The 20,439-nt window shown below is 50.1% G+C and overlaps 1 protein-coding gene and 1 long non-coding RNA gene across 6 annotated transcripts in view; one reads left to right on the forward strand and one right to left on the reverse strand.

The window, feature by feature from the left end:
* ANTXR2 (ANTXR cell adhesion molecule 2) overlaps positions 1–20,439 on the forward strand; it is a 79,300-nt gene that overhangs the window by 51,257 nt on the left and 7,604 nt on the right. For both annotated transcript variants that reach the window (XM_039550781.1, XM_039550783.1), the window contains exons 15-16: positions 819–986; positions 2,126–2,206. In XM_039550781.1, the coding sequence (XP_039406715.1) occupies positions 819–986; positions 2,126–2,206 (249 nt within the window). The remainder of the gene's footprint in view (positions 1–818; positions 987–2,125; positions 2,207–20,439) is intronic.
* Positions 1–20,439, reverse strand: part of LOC104698258 — a 225,759-nt gene that overhangs the window by 2,150 nt on the left and 203,170 nt on the right. The gene's annotated exons all lie outside the window — the stretch shown is intronic.

The raw sequence follows: 20,439 nt of genomic DNA on the forward strand, positions 1-20,439 counted from the left end.
GGAGGGAACAGCCTTGTCCAGGCTTGTTTCTGAGTGCAGTACAACAAACACCCCTGCTGAGATTGCTGCACGGTGCTTCCAGTTACAAGGTGAAATAGGATTCCTGCAGCAAGGTGAATCATCCCTCGCAGCAGGAAGGTTTTTCCATGTAGTTCCTCTGCACAGCACGATGAGGGTAGCCTGTATGGAAGTCGGAATACGTGTCTGTTTCCCCAACAGTGATAACCCAGGTTTCCTTCTCTTTCAGCTCTTTGTGTATATTTTATACACTTGGAGCAGTGATTAACATACACATTGCTACATGTTCTACATGCACTTAGGCAGGTTAGACTGCTTCACCTGCTCTTCTCCAGTGTGTATCTTCCTGCAGGACAACATGGAAATCTGAGCAGGTTCAAGGAGCTTCTGCTCAAACCTGCCCAAGCATCGCATTTAATCTGCACTGGGGTTCTTGAAAGCTCTCTGGGTTAGGAAACCTGGGTTCCATAAATCTTGGCTTTCCTGTGTGCTGGATTAAGGTCTGGTATTTTAGGATAAATAAGAAGTGGAAATTATATTTTTGTATCATTACTTAGAGAAGATTTGACAGATCCCCTGTCTCCTGTACAGCCCATGTGAAGCACGGTAGGATTTTCTATCACTACTGAGACTTATTTACACTTAACTAAGACTATTGTTATCACAAATGAAGAGGTAATGTTCTCCTCAGTACCTCCTCAGCACCTCTTCCAAATTTGTCCTTGTTCAGCTCCCTCTGTTATTTGCAGCAGTTTCCCTGCCCTGTGGTGCACTTACACCTGAACTCTGCCTTTCCTCAGGTGCGCTGGGGTGACAAAGGCTCAACAGAAGAAGGGGCCAGGTTGGAAAAAGCAAAGAACGCTGTGGTGAAACTCCCAGAAGAACCAGAAGAACCTTTTCACCCTAAACCACGTAAACCAAAGCCTACCTCACCAGCCATGCAGCAGAAGTGGTACACGCCAATCAAGGTAATCTGTTCGACCGTCTTTGGTACAATTTGTTACTGAGGGCTGGATTCCTTGTGCCTTATGCATGCTGAGCTGTGCGTTACTTTCCAAGTGTTCCTGTTCAAGTGTAATGTGCTATTCTCAAAGGGAACACCTACTCAGCAGGAATGGCAGGAGCAGTTTGTAGCCCTAAATGCAATACTTGATCGTTACTGCCACGTTCTGTTTGCCTCCCCTTAAAAAGGGACATATTGTACAATGAGAGCGTTAAAATTTATGGGGGTTTGTTGGCTTAGTAGAGCTAATTAAACCCAAAACTGCACAGTCTGTAGCTGCTACACTAAGTTTTAAACACACATTGTCATGACAAACCAAGAAAAGCAAAAAAATTATGTAAAACAATGTAATGCAAGAAGTCTGACAAAAAGTGAATTGTTCTATCTGGCTCATAATAACGATGCTCTGAGTCACCTGCAAACACAGCACAAGCACTTCTTACAAGTGGAGGGTAGGTCTGTAAATACCTTGCCTTTAGGTGTTAAGAGAAGAACACACACAGGTGTAGCTGGGACTCTGGATACTTCTGTCTTCCCAAGTGCCTGCGAGTCCTTTCTGACCCCCACAAAGCCCTGAAGCCGTGATGTCCAGGCACACAGGCAAGGTCTGGAGCCATCTGTGCAGAGCGGGATGCTCCTAACCAGCAGCAGAGCCGCGGCGCGTGTCCTGCGCCGAAGCTGCACACCTGTGGTGAACCTGCCGCACCCAGCTCACGTGGGACTCACCGTGTGCCACGTGCCCAGCAGGGCCCGCGTGTGTGCTGTAAAAACAAATGTATTGATGCGGGATAAACCCCTGCTGGACGTGGGGGCATTCGGCCCAAATCACGGCAAACAAAGCACCGCTCCTGGATGGCTCAGAGTACGGGTGGGTTGGGCCCTGCCACTCCACTCCCCGGGCAGGTGAGTGCCCTCCCTGGCACTCCAGGTGGGCAGGAGCAGCACTGCAGTGGCTGTGGGGAAAACAGCCCAGGCTTAGCTCTGCTTGCTTGGCTCCAGGGAAGTGGTGCTCCGTTGTGGCGCTCCATGTCCCTGGGATGCCCCTGGCAGCCCCCGTGCGGGTGGGGTGTGCTGCCCCCTGACTGAGCCGCTGTGTCCCCGCAGGGCCGGCTGGACGCGCTGTGGGCGCTGCTGCGGCGCCAGTATGACAGAGTCTCGCTGATGCGGCCCCAGCAAGGAGACCAGGTGGGTGTGCGGCGCGCGGCCGGCGAGGGGCTGGGGCATGGCCAGCCCGGCAGCTCTGGCGTGGGTGGCAGAGAGCACAGTGGGAAGGGTGACGCATCGGGGAATCCGTGCGGCGAAAGGGGCATGGCACTGGCCTGGAGACACGGTGCCAACACGGGGCTCTGGAAGGCAGAGGGAGGGGCGCTGGATGTGGTGTGTGCTCAGGTGGAGAACAGGAACACAGCCTCATGTAGGGTAAACTCTGTCACGGGCACACAAATCGCTCTCAGATGCAGCTGTTCGTAAGAGCAGAGGCTGGCAATAATGTCCATGCAAGTTGCTTCCCAGAGCTTTGCACTTCCACACCAAAGGCACCTTTCACAGAACAAACAGGTGAGGAAATGCGTTTCTCAGACCATCCTTTCTCCTGGAACACATGTGGCCACTGAAAAAGGGGCCTCTCCATCAAACGCTGCTCTGATGAGGACACAGAGCTGCTGTTTGCACCCCTGATATTGAAACCAGATAGGGTCCTTTTGATTGCTGCTCCTCAGGAAAGTATCACTTCGAATGTCAGCACTTATCCCCTGGGACCACTCAGCTTCCTGTCTGTGGCACTTGGGAAGAGCCACAGGAGCAAATGCTTTCCTTTAAATAGGATGGCAGCAGGTCACAGTCTCACGTACCACAGAGCACTGCTGTGCAGAACACTGTCTATGCACCATACAACATGAAGGCCACATAGAAGGATGAGAGGGCTTAAGAGGAGGTTACATGTGGTAGAATGGGAGGTAATGGGAATTGCCTGGGATGAAGTTGGGTGCTGTTCAAAAGGACGAAAAGGTGAGACTAAGGTAAGACCAGTGTTGGAAGCAGCAGAATGGCCAAGTGCTGTGCTGCAGGTGGAGAACACAGCTGGATACGGGTGTTAGCATTGTTACCGTGGCAGGTTAGTCACTCTTTGCACGAATGATGCATGTGACATGGAGCAGCAATAACAACAGCAAATCTACACACAAAATACATGGCACAATACAGTTTAACAGGTAAATTCAATATAAACAGGAACATAGAAGTGGTGCCTTAAAGGGCTAAAAAAGTGTCAGTCAGGCCCTGACTAAGGCAGGGAGTTACTGGAAGGATTGCCCTTGGCGTAGGCTTTGCTGAGCCATTGTGCAGTCAGACGCCTGCCTTCTCTGGGCCTGACAGGAGCAACACTGGTCAGCACCTTGACTTGTGAAAAACAGAGCAGTGGCTCAAGAAAAAAGGAGTGATATCTGTGCCTAAGTGAATGGTGGGGTCAGATGTGACCTGTGTCACAGCAGAGTGACATTTCTGTGCGGTGTTTGCTGTCTTGGGGAAAAAAGGGTATCTTTTTCCTTGTTCCTAACATGCTGGGTGGGGATGCCATGGTGGGCCCCTGCGTGTGTGTCAGTGCACGTGTGTGCATGGGGAGACACACACACACACACACACACACACGCTTGCCTTGGAAACAGCAGCCATGGAGTCTTCTATTTCACCATCTTTCTTTTACTGTTTAAGAACTTGCCAGTTCTATTCGTAGAAGAATTCAGTGCTGAATTTGAGTCCTTGACCAGGCAGTTGAAATTTAAGCATGAAGTATCAAAGCAGAGCGAGCTGTCTGTGCACCGCGCTGTCCCGGCTGTGCCGTGTGGCAGGCAGTGTGAGGGCCGTATCGGGAGGCTGCCAGGGCGGCTCGAGCCTCGGGAGCCGCGGCTGCGGGAGACGGGCAGCGCCCAGGTGTGGGCACACCGAGCAGGCTGCGGGCACAGCTGTGTGGCGGCCGCGGGAGTGTGGGGCAGGCCAGGGCACGTGGGGCCTGGGGGCTGCAACACTAAAGGTAGCATGGCTTGGACACAGCTGCTCCCCAGCTCGCCTCAGGCACAAATCCAGAGATCCAACGTGGTCTGGCTGTGCTGGGGGCCGAGGACATGCAGCCACTTCAGAGACAGCTGCACGCCGCGGCAGCTGCGCCATGCTCCCAGTGAGGGACGAGGACAGCAGGTACAGATCGAGGGCCCCACAAACAGCCTCCATTAAGCCACGAGCGCTTTTGAAGGGCTCCCATCAAACAGAGCAAGTCCGCAGCAGGAGATTTCGGCTGCAGAGCCATGTGGTGTTTTCTGCACTAACAAGGTAATTTATAAATGATGCATTACCCTGTGTCTGTGCTCCTAGCTAGACTTCCTTCCTTTTTTTTATTAAAGGGGCAAAGAAGACCGAGCCACTGCAGTTTGGGCTACTCTGATAAGCCAGTTCAGTGTCTGAGGGTCGGTACTGAACTTCTTTTCCCAAGAGTCTGGGGCTGCCTAGGAATACAGCCTGGCACGGGGGCACAGCGCCAGCCTCAGGGGCCTGGTTTTTTCCTCTAAATCCTTGTGTTTGTTTTCCAAGTCATAGTTTAGCACCAAGAGGTGATCATCAGGAGTTTGGATTCTTTGTCTGAGCTTGTGGCAGTGTGATGATGGCTAAGGCTCTGATCCTGTGTGCTTTACGCACACAAACATCTTTAAGTCCACAAATAGCCTGTGGCACTTGTAGTGAAGACTTTGTCCTATCAGGATGCAAATAGGAGTCAACGGTAAAAGAAAGATTGTACCTCATTCTAGAAGAATCAGAACAGAGGAGAACTGTAGAATGCTTCCAGCTTGTACTTCCATGTACAAACCAGCCTTTTAAAAAGGAAGACACTTGTACTTGTTTTTAATTTTAAGCCTATTAGTATTTACCTGCTTTAAAGGTCTTTTCTAATAATGGCTGTAGAGCTAACACAAACATCTGTATAAACTGTTACTTTGGAGCATCTCTGCATAATACAAAAGTAATACATTCTGCATGTGAAAGATGTGGATAGCAGTGCTCCCTCCAGAAGGAAGCTCCAGGTCACTGGAGTCACCACCTTGCCCCATAACCTGGGCTGCTCTCAGGAGGGTCTGGCTGGCTGCCCATCCCAACTAGAGTGGCTCTCCTGGCAGTTGGATTTGCTGTCAGTCAGTGGAAGTGGGAGGGATCATCTTGCTGAAGAGAGGATGTTGTGCTGGTGTCAGGAGAAACAGGGATATTTTTCCAACTACGTAGGCAGCAGTTCTTGGCGCTGCCTCCCTTGGTGCAGATGAGTCTGCTGCTCTCTTAAACGAGCCTTTGGGACTCATCCCTCTGTGAATATTGGTAGGAATGAGAGAGCAGGAAGAAACCAACCTGCCTTGCCTGCCAGTTCCAAGGCCATGTGGCATGGGATGATGGTCATGGAGAAAAGAACGTCGGTGCTGGGGGGAGCATGGATGTGCCACAGCTGTCCCATAGCTTCCCTGCCAGCACACGAGCAGTGCAGCCCCCTAAGCTGAGCCAAAGGAAAACTTTCCATGGGCAGGGCAGGGGCTGGTAATCACCGAGTGTTTTGCTGTGCAGGATTCCCAAGCAACAAACACATTTGTTTTCCTCGTCCTCACGAACCTTTCTCATGGAGTGAGCTGCAGTACAGTGATGCACCAGGCCTGTTCCCCTGCCCAGATTATTCCTCCCCTGTGATCTGGCGGCGCAGGGCAGCTGTCCGAGCGGCTGGCCGGGATTCGGGAATGGCCGCTGAGCTAATCTTCAGGCTTTGCAGATGAAGGAGGCAGCAGATAACAGGATTAAAGTTTCCCAACCCAGGGTTTTCACAGCCCGAGACGCGGGTGGAGGGGGAGACAGAATGACTTCTGTCATTAATCTTAATTGATTGCCAAGAGGTTTTTAATCTGGCTTATTAATTAGGAAGGTCCTTAACACACTGTCTACATATCAACATCAGATGCTCTTTTGGGACTTTGGGGACATATGGCCTATCTATATTTACATTCACACAATTTACACATACATACATCGCTGTATGGGAGCTGCTCGCACGGGTAATGCACACGGAGCGCCGAGGAAGCATTTGCATTCATACCCTCCTCAGCAAAAGTGGATGGAAATGAAAAAACACCTTGCACAAAGGTTACATTCCCACATGATGAACACACATACCTCTGTTTATGTTGATATGCGTATTAATCCAGATCAATTTTATGTACCATTTATCTAGATTAGAGTTCAAATGGCATTCTTGGTTTGGCAGATTTAAGAGAGAGGTCCCAGTGTTCTTCCACAGTGACACGGCATGTTTTTAAAGGTCCAGGTTGTGGTTTCACTGCCATTTGGAGGAGATCAGCACAAATACTTGATATAACAGAGTCGGGTGATGTTGGAAATAACTGACCAGAGCCAGAGAGGCTCTGAGATGGGAGGCAGTGACAGAATGAGGTGAACAGAACTAGGCTGGTTTCCCTCTCACTTCACTGGGCTCTGCTTCTCTAACCACCAGCAAAGGCATATGAAAACACCTTGGAAAAGCTGTTTTTAGAAAGTGAGTTTCTGTGCATGGTGTCACCTGCTGTAGCTGTGGCAGCCCGAGCTCATTCACTCACCCAGGGTGAGTTGTTATAAACGTGTGGTAAACTGCAGCTACTGGAGTTCAGAGGATGCTCAGATGTGCCCACCCAGGCCCGACCCGACGCAACTGGGGGCTCTAAAGCCTGCAAGCATTGGCACGTGTTAATCCTTTCATGCACAATATTTTCCGAAAGAAGGCAGGGGGAGGGAGCTGTTCCCCCACAGCCCTTCAAAAGTTGGGAAGAACCACAGCACACATGCTGCGGGATGTGACTGCTGCATGGGAGAGGCAGACGGGGGGAGAGAGAGAGAAGAAAAGTGATCCAAAATTATATTTATTACCTCTGATCTTATTACTGTATTCCCATAATTCAAAATTACTTTTGTTCTGAAATCAGTTTTTGCATGTTTAAGTCCATTCTGAACTATGGATCCATAAAGCATTAGCAGAAACCCCTGTACACTTCAGTTGTTTGCATTTTAAACTGGCCAGGTGTTCCCCAGCTATAACGTTTCCTGACCATTGACCTGTGGGCTGGCGGTGTCACAGCCTCCTGCAATTTAAACACAGGCTCCAAGGAAGTTAATGCAGCTCACAGCAATAGTTACTGGTGCTGCTTCCTGTCATAAAGGGTTTGTGGGTGCACACAGGTCTATCCCCTCCCAGTCACTCTGAAAAGAATTCTGTAGCTTCTAGAAACCGGTGGGCAAATGCTACATGAGATCAACCGCTGCAGTTCAGGTGGGCTCAGCTCCTGCCGGGCTCCAGGCCGTGCCAGACAGGTGACCAGGGAAGAAGAGCAGTGTCCCTGGTGTGCAGCCTCAGGATGGGTGACACAACCCTCTGGCCGTGAACACAACCTTGGGGGTGGGTGACAGCCTTCCTAGGATAGCGCTTCCTTGCTGCAGCTTCGCAGGTGCTCTGGGGCTCAGTACTGCTCCTTCCTAGGTAATGGTTGTTTCTCAGACACCTTTCTGTCTGCAGTTTTCTCCCACAGCCTTGCCCTGTCTTTATTACTTAGTCCAGCAGGCCACAGGCTGCAGTGTAAAACACTTTGATCCAATGAAAAAAGATCAGATTTTCTTGGAGGTCATTATCATGTTTTTAAAATGAAACAACAGGAGTTCTTTACTTTCTATTTAGAAATAGAAGTTCCCTTTCTGGATGCAAACTGTGCCTGTGTGAGCAGAGGGGAAGTGAAGGTGCAAAGCACACAGGAGCTCATAGCATGTTTCATATCTTTCTGTACCCAAATAGATGGATCATATTTTATTTTACATTATAGTAAAACATAGAACCTGATAAAATCTGGAAAATCTGTAAAATAATGAGCAGAATAAGCATATTATGATCCAAAAGAAAATGGATTATTTAGAGCTGAACATTCGGAGCAGAGCCTAAGGGCTCTGAGGATATTGCTCCATTCTGGGAAGGATGTTCCCAGCCTAGCCGAGCACCCCTGCATTAGGGAATGCCCCAGAAACTCCGAGTACTGCCACTGGGGCCCCCCTGCTCACCCAGGAGAGACAGAGAGGATGTCTGAGGGCACCTCCTCATCGCAGGGCTGCCACCCTGCCTCCCAGGGCTGCCTTGCTGCCCTGTTACTGGCTCTGTTTGCCCCCTTGGGGAGCTCTGGGTGCCTGTCTTAAACCTGGAGTATCTCCCAGCCACAGCGGTCGCAGGCCACTTGCTGTCATGCCTTTACTAAAAGGCATGTCAGCATCTCCAGACAGGCTCCCCAGTGAAGCGGCCAGGGCAGTGATGGGAATTCCGCTCCTGGCCCACCTGCTCCCATGCTGGAACAGCCATTGGTCCCCTCTGGTGACATGGCCGTGCCCCAGCAGGTGGTTACAGGTCATTGGGGCCAATCAGCTCCATGATTGTGGCAGCTCAGTAACGTTTTTCCCTCTGATATCAACAACAGAAAGGAAAGGCATACGAAGGATTAGGAGAATATATAATGGATATAACTTTTCCATTGTACCTAGGAATCTGTGCGTTAGAACTGTGGGAATTCTCCTTAAATTTATTTTTCCTACGCTGAATGTAATTAAGGCCCTTTCTTTCCAAGCCAGCCACATGCCCAGCTGGCACTCTGTGAATGCTCTGAGGCACACTCAGGGCATGTTTGATGTCAGTCCGTCCTGATTTATAAACCCATAAATGCTCTGCTTAGAGGAAGGAGAGTAATACTAGGTTTTGGCTCAAAGAAGTCAGGAGTAATGCTGTGTCCTCCCAGCAGCAGGGAGGATGTGCCTTCCCATTGGGCCATGGCCATACATCCCTAAATGCAGCGTGTCCTCTGGGCAAAGCAGTGGGGCTCTCCCAAGGGACATGGGGAACCGAGGCACATGTGCAGAGGTGATGTGAGCCCCAAGTAAGGAAACAAACCCATGGCCAGAAGGGGGAAGGAGAGATGCCCCTTTGAGCACCACATGGGAGCAGAGGGCCGCTGATCCAGGTAAAGGGGTTCACAGTGCATTTCTAGGGGATGAACATGGGAGAGTCGAACTATAAAAACAGTGACATGGGCATTTGGTGCCAAAGAAGTGCAACATAAAACAGGTTTTCTCCCGTCAATACATTCTTATTTGTTGCGGAGCTTAAGGCGCAGAGATTTCACCTCGTACATAGACAAAAGCCAAGCCAAGTCAGATCTTACGCCAGCCTAGACTGAGCTCCACAAACCCAACCGCATTTACCACAGACCTCACTGCTTAGGTAGAAAATCGTGGCACAGTGAGCTTTGTTCTTGAGATGGCTCTGAAGAGCAGTTTCATGAATAACTGCTTCACCTCCTGCGTTCGGGCTGAGCCACGTGCCCTATGTCGCGTGGCACCAGCTGTCAGCCAGGAGAAACACTGACACTACTGATCCCCTGGTTTGACCAGTGCATGCTCAGGGACAGCGTTTTCTGTGCTTTTGTCAAAGACTGTTGTCACTGGAGACAGTCTGGAAAGGCCAGTTTGGTGGCAATGAGGTGGGTGGGAGGAGAAAACTCTGCAACAGCGGCAAGAAACGGTGCTCCATGATCAGAGTCTGTCCCACACCTGTGACTCATGGTCAGGTGAGCACCCGCAGAACCCTCAGCACCTGTGGCTGGGCACTTTGCCGAGCACCCTCCCCCTGGGGACCCTGTTCCCGCAGAACCCGCGTGTGCAGGAGCAGCAGGAGATGTGCCTGTTCAGGAGATGACACCCAGAGCACGTGCACGAGGGTGACCTGACCTGCTCACACCTGCAGCACAGCCATGCTGCCTGGTGCGAGAGGAAGGGCTGGGCTTCCTTTGGCACTAGGGCTACAGGTCTGTGTGTATCCATGGCGTAAGTTCGGTCACGCGCACCCCAGCTTCCTGAGGCTGATATTTTCAGATGTGCTACTCAGATCTATTTTAAGGGTTCTTCCCACTCCAAGTCTGTGATGAGCATTAGAGCTTTAAAGCACTGCTTTGGGAAGCTATTATCAGTAGGTATTAATTATTGAACACTATACCTTCTGGAAAAGTTGTTTCATCACTGGAAAGTGACCTTGCTAGAAGAGGCAGAGGAAAAGAGAGGCGTATGGTGCCTCCTGAGAGCAAGTGGAGTGATGCATGGCAAGAGAAGACACTAAAGATTTATTGTCTGTGGCAAAAGAAACACAGATCTCTGCTTGTGCAGTAAGTGTTTTTGACATCATACGCCATAAAGAGTGATTGGATGCTGTAGTTAAAAAGTGTTTCACTGAAGGGAAATAATAGACATTTTCACAGTGCTGTGTCTATTAAGTGTCCAACTGCGTGGCTGCGCAGCTGAGCTGGCCCTGAGAACTCCAGTGTCGCAGTTCAGGCAGTTCTGAGTTAAAAGGCAGCTGGATAATCCTGAGAGAGGACACTGAGAATTTCTCTGTCTTAAAAGAAGATCCCTTTTGACCTTGGCTGGTACAGGTTCTTACTGCCTGACATCACACCACTGGACAAGTTCAACATCAGCACTGTTTGGACACCTTGCATGCAAATTTCTTTTATTAACCTAGCCCCGGCCTTTTCCCTGGAATTTCTCTTTTTCCCAGCTGTTAGTGCAGCAGTGCACTCGTCTCCCAGTGACACTGCTGGTTGGAGTTGTCCCATTGCTTCAATGGTTTAAAAACCCCAAGAAAAACAGGTGTTCAGTTTAAAATAAAAGCTGGGGAGAAGCCAGCACTCAGCCTCACCTCTCACCCTTCTGGATGCCTCTGCCAGGCTGGAGAGTGAGGTGTGGCCAGAGAGCTCCTCGATAAATCATCATTAGGTCCACGTGCAAATACAGTAGCCAGGCCCAGGCGCACAATTAGGCACCTAATAATGTTGGAAATGCAATTGTGCACTTTGCTACAATGGCCTCACGGCCTCGGGAGCCGGCCGGGGCCCAACCTGGCCCAGCGAGGCACTGGGATGGCGCCTCTGGGAAGCGTCCTGCAAGGGGCAAAAGCGTTCATGGCGCTCAGACGGGAAGTCTGCCCGGCACAGCCCGCGCTTGGGTCCCTCCTCCTGCCCACACGGGGGTGACAGTGATGGAGGGGACAGGCCACAGCACGGGTGTGTTATTTCTGCCTCTTTTTGCTGCGGTTTCTTTTTTGTCCTTTCAGCAAGGCAAAGAGGGGAACACCCAGCCAAGTGGGATCCGTAATTCAGATGACAGTGTGTGACTGAAACTGCAGCGAGGCTGATTCCAAAGGAAAATACAAAATTTCCAAAGGAAAATGATGCTGTCACTGTTCAGGGACAGCATTTTCCATATGAAAATGTCTGATCTGGGAGTGTTGTCAACGCCACGGGGGGCCAGACTGTTCAGCCACTGCTCCCATTGGCAGGGCCCATGTGACAGTAGGGAGTGCGTGACCTGGGAGCTGAGGCTGGGCAGTGGGGGAACAGCTTTAGCCTCTGCTGTTTCCTGCACAGGTGAGGTGCCACCATTAGCTTCAGGTCTGTTTACCTGTGCCAAAAGTTTTTAACCTGGACTTTCGTACTTAGCTGAGAACAACTGAGGGAGGAGCCCAGTTCCCAGTCAGGAAAAATGAAGTGCACTTGTCCTGTGCCTGTTCAACATCCTATGATGCATTTTCTTTATTCTTAGTTTTGTAAAACCAGCAGTCCCTTCTCCTTGATAACGTGCTGGTAATTCCTTTGGAGGAATTTGAAGGAATTCCTCATTTGGAATTGAAAACTTATGCTTAAAGTCTGAGCATAAGACTTGCTGGAGAGAATTTGCTAGCCAAGGAGCGAAGATACATTCCAACATTATAAAATCATAGAACTGCTAAAATTACTGCAGTTTTTAGTTTTAAAATGCATGTAATTTGTACAGTCTGAGGTGCTACTCAAAGTAACTTTGTCTATGTCAGGGAATCTTCATTAGCTTTATTCTGTGAACACAGTAAACCCAGGATTTCTCCATGGATTCAGGAGGAGAGGCTGCCTGGGCCTCATTTCTATCCATTTCCATCCCACCTGCCATGGTCCCGCCATCAGCTGAGAGGTGTTTGTGTTTCATTCTTGTGCTCACCACCAGTACTAAATCCTAAGGAAAGCCATTATTTTGCTTAGGAAAAATGCAACGTTTCACATATTTTGCAGTTTCTCACCTATGCTTCCAAAGACGGGTCCATGTCCCAAAATCCCACCAAAAAATCTAACAGTTCTGGTCCTCGTTAGCACCAGAGTCAGGAGTTGAACCTATAGTTGGGAAAGCCAGTTTCACTGCGCTTTGGGCCAGTGTAGGTGCAAACACAGGATTATTACCTGGGTTAGAGACACACCTGCACTTGTAAGGTCTTGGATCCCTGTCTCCTCAGGATTCCCCATCCTTTGTTACCATCTCTGCGACAGAGGAGGAACAGGCACTGTATTTTCTGATTGTCACTACCAAGTCTGCAGTGATTTATTCCTATAGGCTCTAACTGAATTAAAATCTTAATTAGGCTTATGCTACTTTTTTCTTCATTTTAATTAGGAACAGCCAAATCACTTGTCTTGGGGAAGGAGAAAGAAAAAGATAAAGAGCAGCAACACTTTTTCTGCTCTGTAGTTGTATTAATGAAGCCGTGGTGAGAATGTCTTCCCAAAGAGGTACCACAGGGCAGGACAGGTAGCACAGCACAGACAGTGCTGTGGTACAGGAAACCTCAGTCTTCCACAGAAATATTTTCCTTGAGTGTTTCCTGGTATCATTTCACACCCAAGTTTACAGTCCTCACTTTAATAAGACACCAGGAAACGACCCATTACAGCAGTGAGTTTTTGGTGCACTCACGTTGAAAACCCTCTGAGATCATCAAGTCTGGCACTCCCCCAGCACTGCCAAGGCCACCACTAACCCACGTCCCCAAGTGCCACATCCACAGGCCTTGGAACACTTCATGGAGAAGCATCGCTTGTCTGTCCTGCTCGTGTTCCACCTACAGCAAACTGTACACAGATCACAGGCTCTGCCTTGAGCAAATTAAGAGGTTCATACTAAGCTCTCCTAACTTACCAAATGCTGCCATCAATGAAGCGTAAATCCCTCACTTTAAGCAGCAAAGGGATTTTTGTGTGCTTCTCTTTCCGTGTTACCTGTTCCTTTCTCCGCAGCCAGCCTCTCCAAAGGCTGCAGCTTTGCACAAGCGCAAGCTGGCTCTTTGTGGAGAAGCCCTGGCTGAGTTTGTGTGCTCCTCTACAGGGTGGAAGATTTTTTTCCACACACTGCCCCACGGGGCCCATGGCAGGGAAGTGGCCATTCCAACAGTTCCCCCCGTCTGCGGGAGAATGTGCTTCCACCAGCAAAGCTGCTGTGGCAGGGCCGGGGGCTCAGGCTTTCCCAGGGCTTCATGGGGCAGGGGCCATCCCAGGGGGACCTGGAGACTCTCAGCGCTCCTGTGAATCTCCTGCTCAACATTTGCATGTTGACATTTTCTACTTAAGGGACCTTTTGGCATCTTCAGCATTAATTTATAATGCTGTGGTAGCGGGGCTGCAGCACTGCAGGAACAGCCTTTACTTTAGAAAGACACTGCTCTGGAATCAGACTGGATTCAGTGTAGAGACTGACCACATTCCAACTGCTCCTGCTGGGATTTGGTTTTTGGATTTTGGTTTGTTGAATTTTTGAATTTTTTTTCTGATTGTTTGGCTAGATTTTACAAGTGTATTTCCTAACTGTATTTCCCAGTATCTTTACATTTCACATGTTCTAATGGAGTGTTACATGACACTGCTGGACTTTGTGCACCTTCCCGTGTGAATTTAGCCCCAGGATCAGTCCAGGAAAAAAGGACTTGAATTTGTGTACTTATTTGGCAGATATAATTCACCTAGCCTGGTTCATGCAAAGGTGTAATTAGAACCAGGGGGTTTTACACGGGCAAAGTGGGCTTAAAAGGGCCATTTATGTCAGTAAGCCCTTGCATGGGTAAAGGACAGACCAGCTGGATTAAACTTTATTACAACTGATACAAGGCCCCTTACAACATGCCTGGGTCATTTAAAAATTTTAGAAATCATTTAGCCTCAATCAGCCCTTCACTAACTGCAGTTAAATGCATGTAAGCCATTTGAGGACAGTTCACAAAGCTATTTTTATTCATTTAACTACACCTGTTTGAAAATGTAATTTGAAATATGCAACTAATTACAATAATTGAACCTATGTTTCATTTCTGCCAGAGAATTTTTATTTAGAAGTTTCTAATTTGCCCAGTGCAGGCTTTGGTTCTGTTATGCTTTCAACTCCAAAGAGCTGACATCCTCATCAGTGAAAGGATGTAGAAAAGGCACCGATCTACCCATGTTGTAATTAAATTCAGGTTTCAGTCTGTGTGTGGCTGCAGCTTCGGAAGGTAATTGTGCACACCTCATTGCTTTTTACTTCTGAATGCTGCTGTGGTCATTTACCAGGTAATTCCAGAGACAAGGTCTAAATTACCAGTGATTTCATAAAGTTTAAAATATCCGTCCCTAGCAGGAGAGTGCCAGGGCACTGCCTCCTGCCTCCCAGACTCTGAGTCCAACAGTCTTGGAAAGGCCCCAGACCCGAGGGGGAACAGGGCGCTGGGCAGCCCATGGCTCAGTTCTGTGTACAACAAACATGGCGTTGCCATGGCAACCACGCTTAATTGGGTTTTGTAATAGCAGTGACAAACTCCGCCACCTTTCCCAAATTCACCATTTATCACGGCATTCCTACACCTTACCTCCTTTTCACCACTGCGAGCCATTTCCCAGCTCTCACATAGGGATTTCGGCGAGGGCGGGGGGGGGGGCTGTTCCTTTCCTTTGACCAATCAAACCAATCCGATCCCTCAGGCAACTTGAAACTCTCTAGGTGGGATAATTCAAATTTTTGTCAAATCCCTTGGAACTCTAGTGTCCTCCTCCTGCTGGCATTCCCAAGTGTCTGCTCAGGCAGGAGGTAGGAGCTAGCTCAGCACAAGGCTCCCAATGACACTGTAGGGGTTGTGCTGTGCCCACACACCTGCCAGCTGGGTCAGGGTCCTCTGGAGGATGCACAGCTCCTTTGGGAAGATCTGACTGTGCCCTTCCTTGTGGCCCAGTGCAGCCAGGGCTCAGGCTGGGCTCTGGGAGTAGCCCCCAGCCTTGCCCCAGGCTCTGGGCATGCCTCCGAGCACACTGTCCCTGGCAGTGCCATCCCCCAGGCCCCCAGCCAGCCCTCCAGGCCAGGCAGGTATGAAACAGTGGGGAGTGTGTTCCTCGGTGTTTCAGTGCTGCTGGATGGATGCCTATCCTGGCCTGGCCCTGTGCTGTGCCCAGGTGTGTGCCCCCCCAGCCAAGCCATCTGCACTTCCATGCCCAGGAGCAAGCTCTGGGTCAGCCCACGCGGGAGGGGAGGGCGCTGGGCAGGGACCTACACACGTGGCATATGCTGCTCCTTTTCCTTTTGCATCTGTGCAGCTTTTCAGGAGATGCCGGCTCAAGTGTTACCCAAGTACTCAAGGCCAATTCCTGAATGAAGTGGAGGAGCTTCCTTCCTTAATTCCAAAGCTGACAACTCCATCACCACCTCAACCAGGCTGCGTACAGCTCTAAGGTCTGGCCAGCCTTATCCGTGCTTTAGTGAGAACCAGATGTTCCCTCTCTCTACAGCTCCTCTGAGTTATCTCCCATTCTGAGAGTGCCCTCGAGGGTGCTTCCTCCTGCCTGGTAAAAAAAACTACAGAAACCCAGAAGCTTTGGATAATGAAGCAAACATATTTTTGTGGTGCAGTGTGGGCAATTTTTTTTCAGTCTGCTGCTAGTTTTTAAATATAAAGTATAGCATATGTTTAACACAGAACATATGGAAAGAAAGAAAAAGCAAATCTTGAATTCCAAGTATCTTATTCTAAGTGGAAAAGACTCCACAGTGTGAAAGTGGTCATTCAGAACAAAATCAGAAAGATGTACTTATTATACGTTAATATTTATAAACCTAGTTAGGAGAAGGAGAGTTCCCTCACTGTGGGCAGTGTCCAGGCACACACACAGGTGAGTCTTGCTTTGAGAGGAAGGTGTGACTCTGCAGCTTTGTCAGAAAGGGTGCTCAGCTCGGGAGGCTGCTCAGCCCCCCTGCCAGGAGCTCGTGTGCTCCTTCCCTGATGTAAGGTAGGCTGGGTAAGGCACCTTATTTTTCTGGACAGACTGACGCTGCAATGATTTAATTAATTTCTAAGCCAGATAATTCACTTCTAAATTCTTAGCAGACAGTTACATTCAGTGTAAGAACTCTTCCATTTGTATCTCTATCTGCTCTTATACTTTGTACCTACCTGTGTAGGACAAATCAATCTGAACTTTCAGCTGGGAGTTCATGATCTCTTATGCACCCAGACTCCATCCACATGGACCCGGGTGCTGGGAGCAGTTCAGCTCCTGGCACAGGAACAGCAGCAAACGCCCTCCTGTCCCGTTATTGATGGGGAGAACTCCTGACAGGTCGTTTCACGCACGAGATTTTTTTACCAGCAGAGACCCTGAACAGACGGCCAATAGATAAACCAGCATGGCCGCCCCTGCATTCCCTCCTGCCCCCAGTGCTCACAGAACCACGGCACCGCTCGGGCCCAGCCCTGCCCTCAGGGAAACACCGCACAGTGCAAAGCCCAGCACTGTCCCCCGACTGCAGCGGCTTCTTTTCTCAAGTCCCGGCACTTTGTCTCTCCTCCAGAACACAAGGACGGGGAGAACTGGTTTGAATGCCATGAGACAGGTATTTACTTCTCTTATTCAGAGAGAAAGCCGCAGGAAGGACTCAGCAGTGGCAGGGAGGGACCTCCAGTGCAGGTCTGTGCTCCCCAGACCCACCGGCACACAAGAAGCCCCAGGTGCCATCCTTACTGACTTCCTCCTTCCCCCCTTTCTCTTCCCTCTCCTTCTGTGTGCAGTCCCAGATAACTGCCAGTCACTTGGCCGGGCTGGCTCACAGAAGGTGCAGCAGGCACAGATGGCACTAATGCATAAATGTGATCTAGTGAAGGGATGCCAGCACCAACCCCCAACAGGTTCCAAGGAACTGCAGTGCACTTAGAGGGATACGGGGATTGGCAAGGTGAAAGCTGAGATTTGCAAGAGCTCACTGTTCCCAAATCAACAACAGAACCCTACAGCAAACGAGCAGATTTCTTTATTAATTTAGCAAATGCACTTAATGCCACCATCTCTGGGTTTATGTGTAACAAAGCCCCTCCAAAGCCCTCACTCATTATACAAATTAAACTGAGCGAAGGAAAAAAGGGAGAAAGGCAAAGGTGGGAACTGAAAACCAGAACAGACTCAGCAGTCTGCACTGATTCCTGTGGGTTTTGGGAGAGCTCCTCAGAGGAAACACAGCACAGAGCAGCCGGGATTCAGGGGATCTGCACAGCAACGGAGTAAATGCCATAAATACCCTGTCCCTCCTCAGCACTTGGAGCTCTCCCAAAAACCCCACCAAATCCCTTTTTCCAGTAGTTGTTGGACACGGACATTCAAGAAAAATGCACAGGGAAGGGAGGAAATGCAACCTGACCATGTTCCCCCAGGAGACCTGTCCTGACTGCTGGAGAACAGGGGCACCTCCATAGGCACGCCTGTAGCAGTGGCTTCTAGTGAGGAGAAACATCTCAGAGAATACAGCCTCCAGCCCCAGGCCGCATTCCGAAGGCAGGGAGAGAGGACAGCCCAGTGCACCCATCCTGGCGGCTGCCAGCACTGTGTGTGACGGGCCAGCTGGGGGGGCCCGGAAGGAGCCCCTGACGGACTGCACCCTGTCACTGCGCAGTCCAGGGACCCTTCACATCCCAGTGCCATTATGCAGCTGCCTTTAAAGAAACTGTTCCTGATTTTCAACAAGGCACACAGGAGCAGAAGCAGAGCCTAAAAATTAACAGAGCCAGTAACTTAGTGACACTGGCACCTGCAGGGGAGTCGTAGCAAATGCCTTGGCAGTACAAAATCAGAGAATGCTGCTGGGGAGTGGGATGCCTAAATATCTGAGAAGTTTGAATTACTAATCCCTTTGGCATGCCAGCCAAAGCCTAACAATGTGCTGGGGGGCTTGTCTGCAGGAAGAAGAGCTTACTCTTGTGGTACCAGGGAAGCTGATGTGGTGGAGGGGGGGGGAAACAGCCTGGCACCCGTGTCCTTCCTGGTCATGTGCTTGCTGTCAGCAGCACTGAATTGTCACCAGCTGGGACAGCTGGGTCACAGTGGCATCTAGAGGGCTGCCACGTGCAGTGTGTGTATGCAGAACGAGGGTCCTGCTGGGCTCTCCCTTCCTGTCTCCAGAGCCAGAGCCAGCCCCAGCCAAGTGGGCACAACCCCAGGAAGCTGCACCCTCCTGCCGCAGCCTTGCCAGTCTTCCTCCTCAGAGCCCCCACTTAAACCCTGCCTACTACTTCAAATAGGTTGACATCTTCCCACAGAATTTCTAAAGTGGATATTTTGGTCATAGTAATTGTATGATAACTAGCTTAAAATTATTTCCATAGCGTCCTGAATACCACAGAACTGGGGTGCCTTCTCTTGTTACAAGCCATTGTCAGAAAGCCAGTCAGATGCTGGATAATCCACAGGCCAGGATTTGGGCTGGGGTCTGAATGCTGTGCCATTGCTCCAATACAGGCTCAGAACATGACCCTGGGTGACTTACGCACCTAAAGCTGTAGAGCAGGTGGGTCTTAAATCTCTGAGCCATCTGAAGAGGAGAGTGTCTCTTCAGAAAGGCCCAGGTTAAAGCATTGATCAGGAAAAGGACACTGGGAAGTATTCCTAAAGGAAAAGGATGTTAGGAGAGGCCCAAGTTGAGGTCATAATAGAGGAGCAGTGGAGTTTGAGGAGAACGGGGTCTTCTGACAGTTCTGGTTTATCTGTTGCTACGCCTGATTTCAGAGAAGGATAAATTGTGTTTTTCTCACAGTGGCTGCACAGATGGGAAGAAGGAAGAATGATGGGAATGTTTAACTTGTGCTTTAGAGGTGCCATCCCTAGGAACTCCATATTTTGGATATTCTTTGTCCTTATAAATAAAAAAGGCTCCACAGCAGTAGGATTTGCTAATTTATGGTTTCAGCGGGCTGATTATTGATTCTACGAGACTTGAAGCGTGATGCCTCTATAGTAGCATATTATCTTTCTTTTCTTCCTAAAAAAGATGTCGCAAACTCACAAAGTTGTTTAGGATGCTGACATGAGGAAACTGGCACTAGAGATTACGCCTGGTGTCAGTCTGTGTAGAGACCCCCCATAACATAAATGGGATCCCCACTCATAGCAGGGATTCATCCCAGAAGTTTTGGGAAGAGCTCAAAGAGCAGAGACATGTCTCAGACAAAACCTCACTTCCGTTTTTCCCCTGTGCTGCAGTGCTGCATGTGTGACTCTCAGAGCTTCACCTGGAAGCAAGAATCACAACCCAACCTCCCAGTGTCCCATGGGAGGAGAGGGAGCTGTCCCAGGGACAGCTCTGTATGTCACTGTGGAGATGGCAGGAGATGTGTCCTGGTTTTGGCAGCACGTGCCTGAGCGGCTGAGTGTCCATGCGTGAGCGGCGTGAGCGGGCAAGGTGTGCACTGGGCCAGCGCCAGGACACAGAGCACCTTCCCTCTGGCAGTGGAATGGCCTCACTCGGCCTTCCAAGGACTAAGGAGAGCTGAAGGAGAAGAGCCCTCCATTGGCAGGCGCCCACAGCAGAACCAAGAGCATGTCCTTCAGGAACGGGTCAGACCTTGCCAGGCCAGGGAGGTACTTCCAGGGAGGCAGCACGCTGGGAGCGAGGGAGGCTCACTGCCAAGGGTCAGGGGGAGCGAGCCAGGGCCCTCGCTCCAGAGGATCCCTGCTGGAAAAACAGGGGCTCTCCAGGCCATTTCCACATCCTTTCCTTTTGCATAAGCAATGCTTGCCTTGCATGAGGAAAACAACAAACTCCTGCCCTCTAGAGACAGGAGACCTCCAGCTCTGCTGAATAAAATATTTGCCACAACCTCCTTTTGAAGCAGATGCTACAGACGCAGCCAGTTTTATCCTCCCCCAAGGCTCACCGGCCGGCTCAGCAGCTCGACACTCCCTCCTCCCAGCCCTGGAAGGCCAGCTCGCAGGACAGGCAGCTTGTCACAACCACTCTCGGTCAAGGCAGGAGTTTATTTGGAGAACTGCTGAATACAGCAGTCACAGAAAACTTGGCAAAGGAAAGAAATCCCTCCCTTCTTCACTACCCAAACCCATCAGGGCAGGATGGCCAGTGCTCAACGCCAGCCCAGCACCCACTCCTGCCCATTCCCTGCCTGCCCACAGCCCTGTGCCATCTCTATTCCGCCTTGTCCACGATGGGGTGCAGGGCACCAGGACACAGGT

Source organism: Corvus cornix, chromosome 4 (assembly GCF_000738735.6).
Source record: "Corvus cornix cornix isolate S_Up_H32 chromosome 4, ASM73873v5, whole genome shotgun sequence".
In the NCBI taxonomy this organism is placed as follows: domain Eukaryota; kingdom Metazoa; phylum Chordata; class Aves; order Passeriformes; family Corvidae; genus Corvus; species Corvus cornix.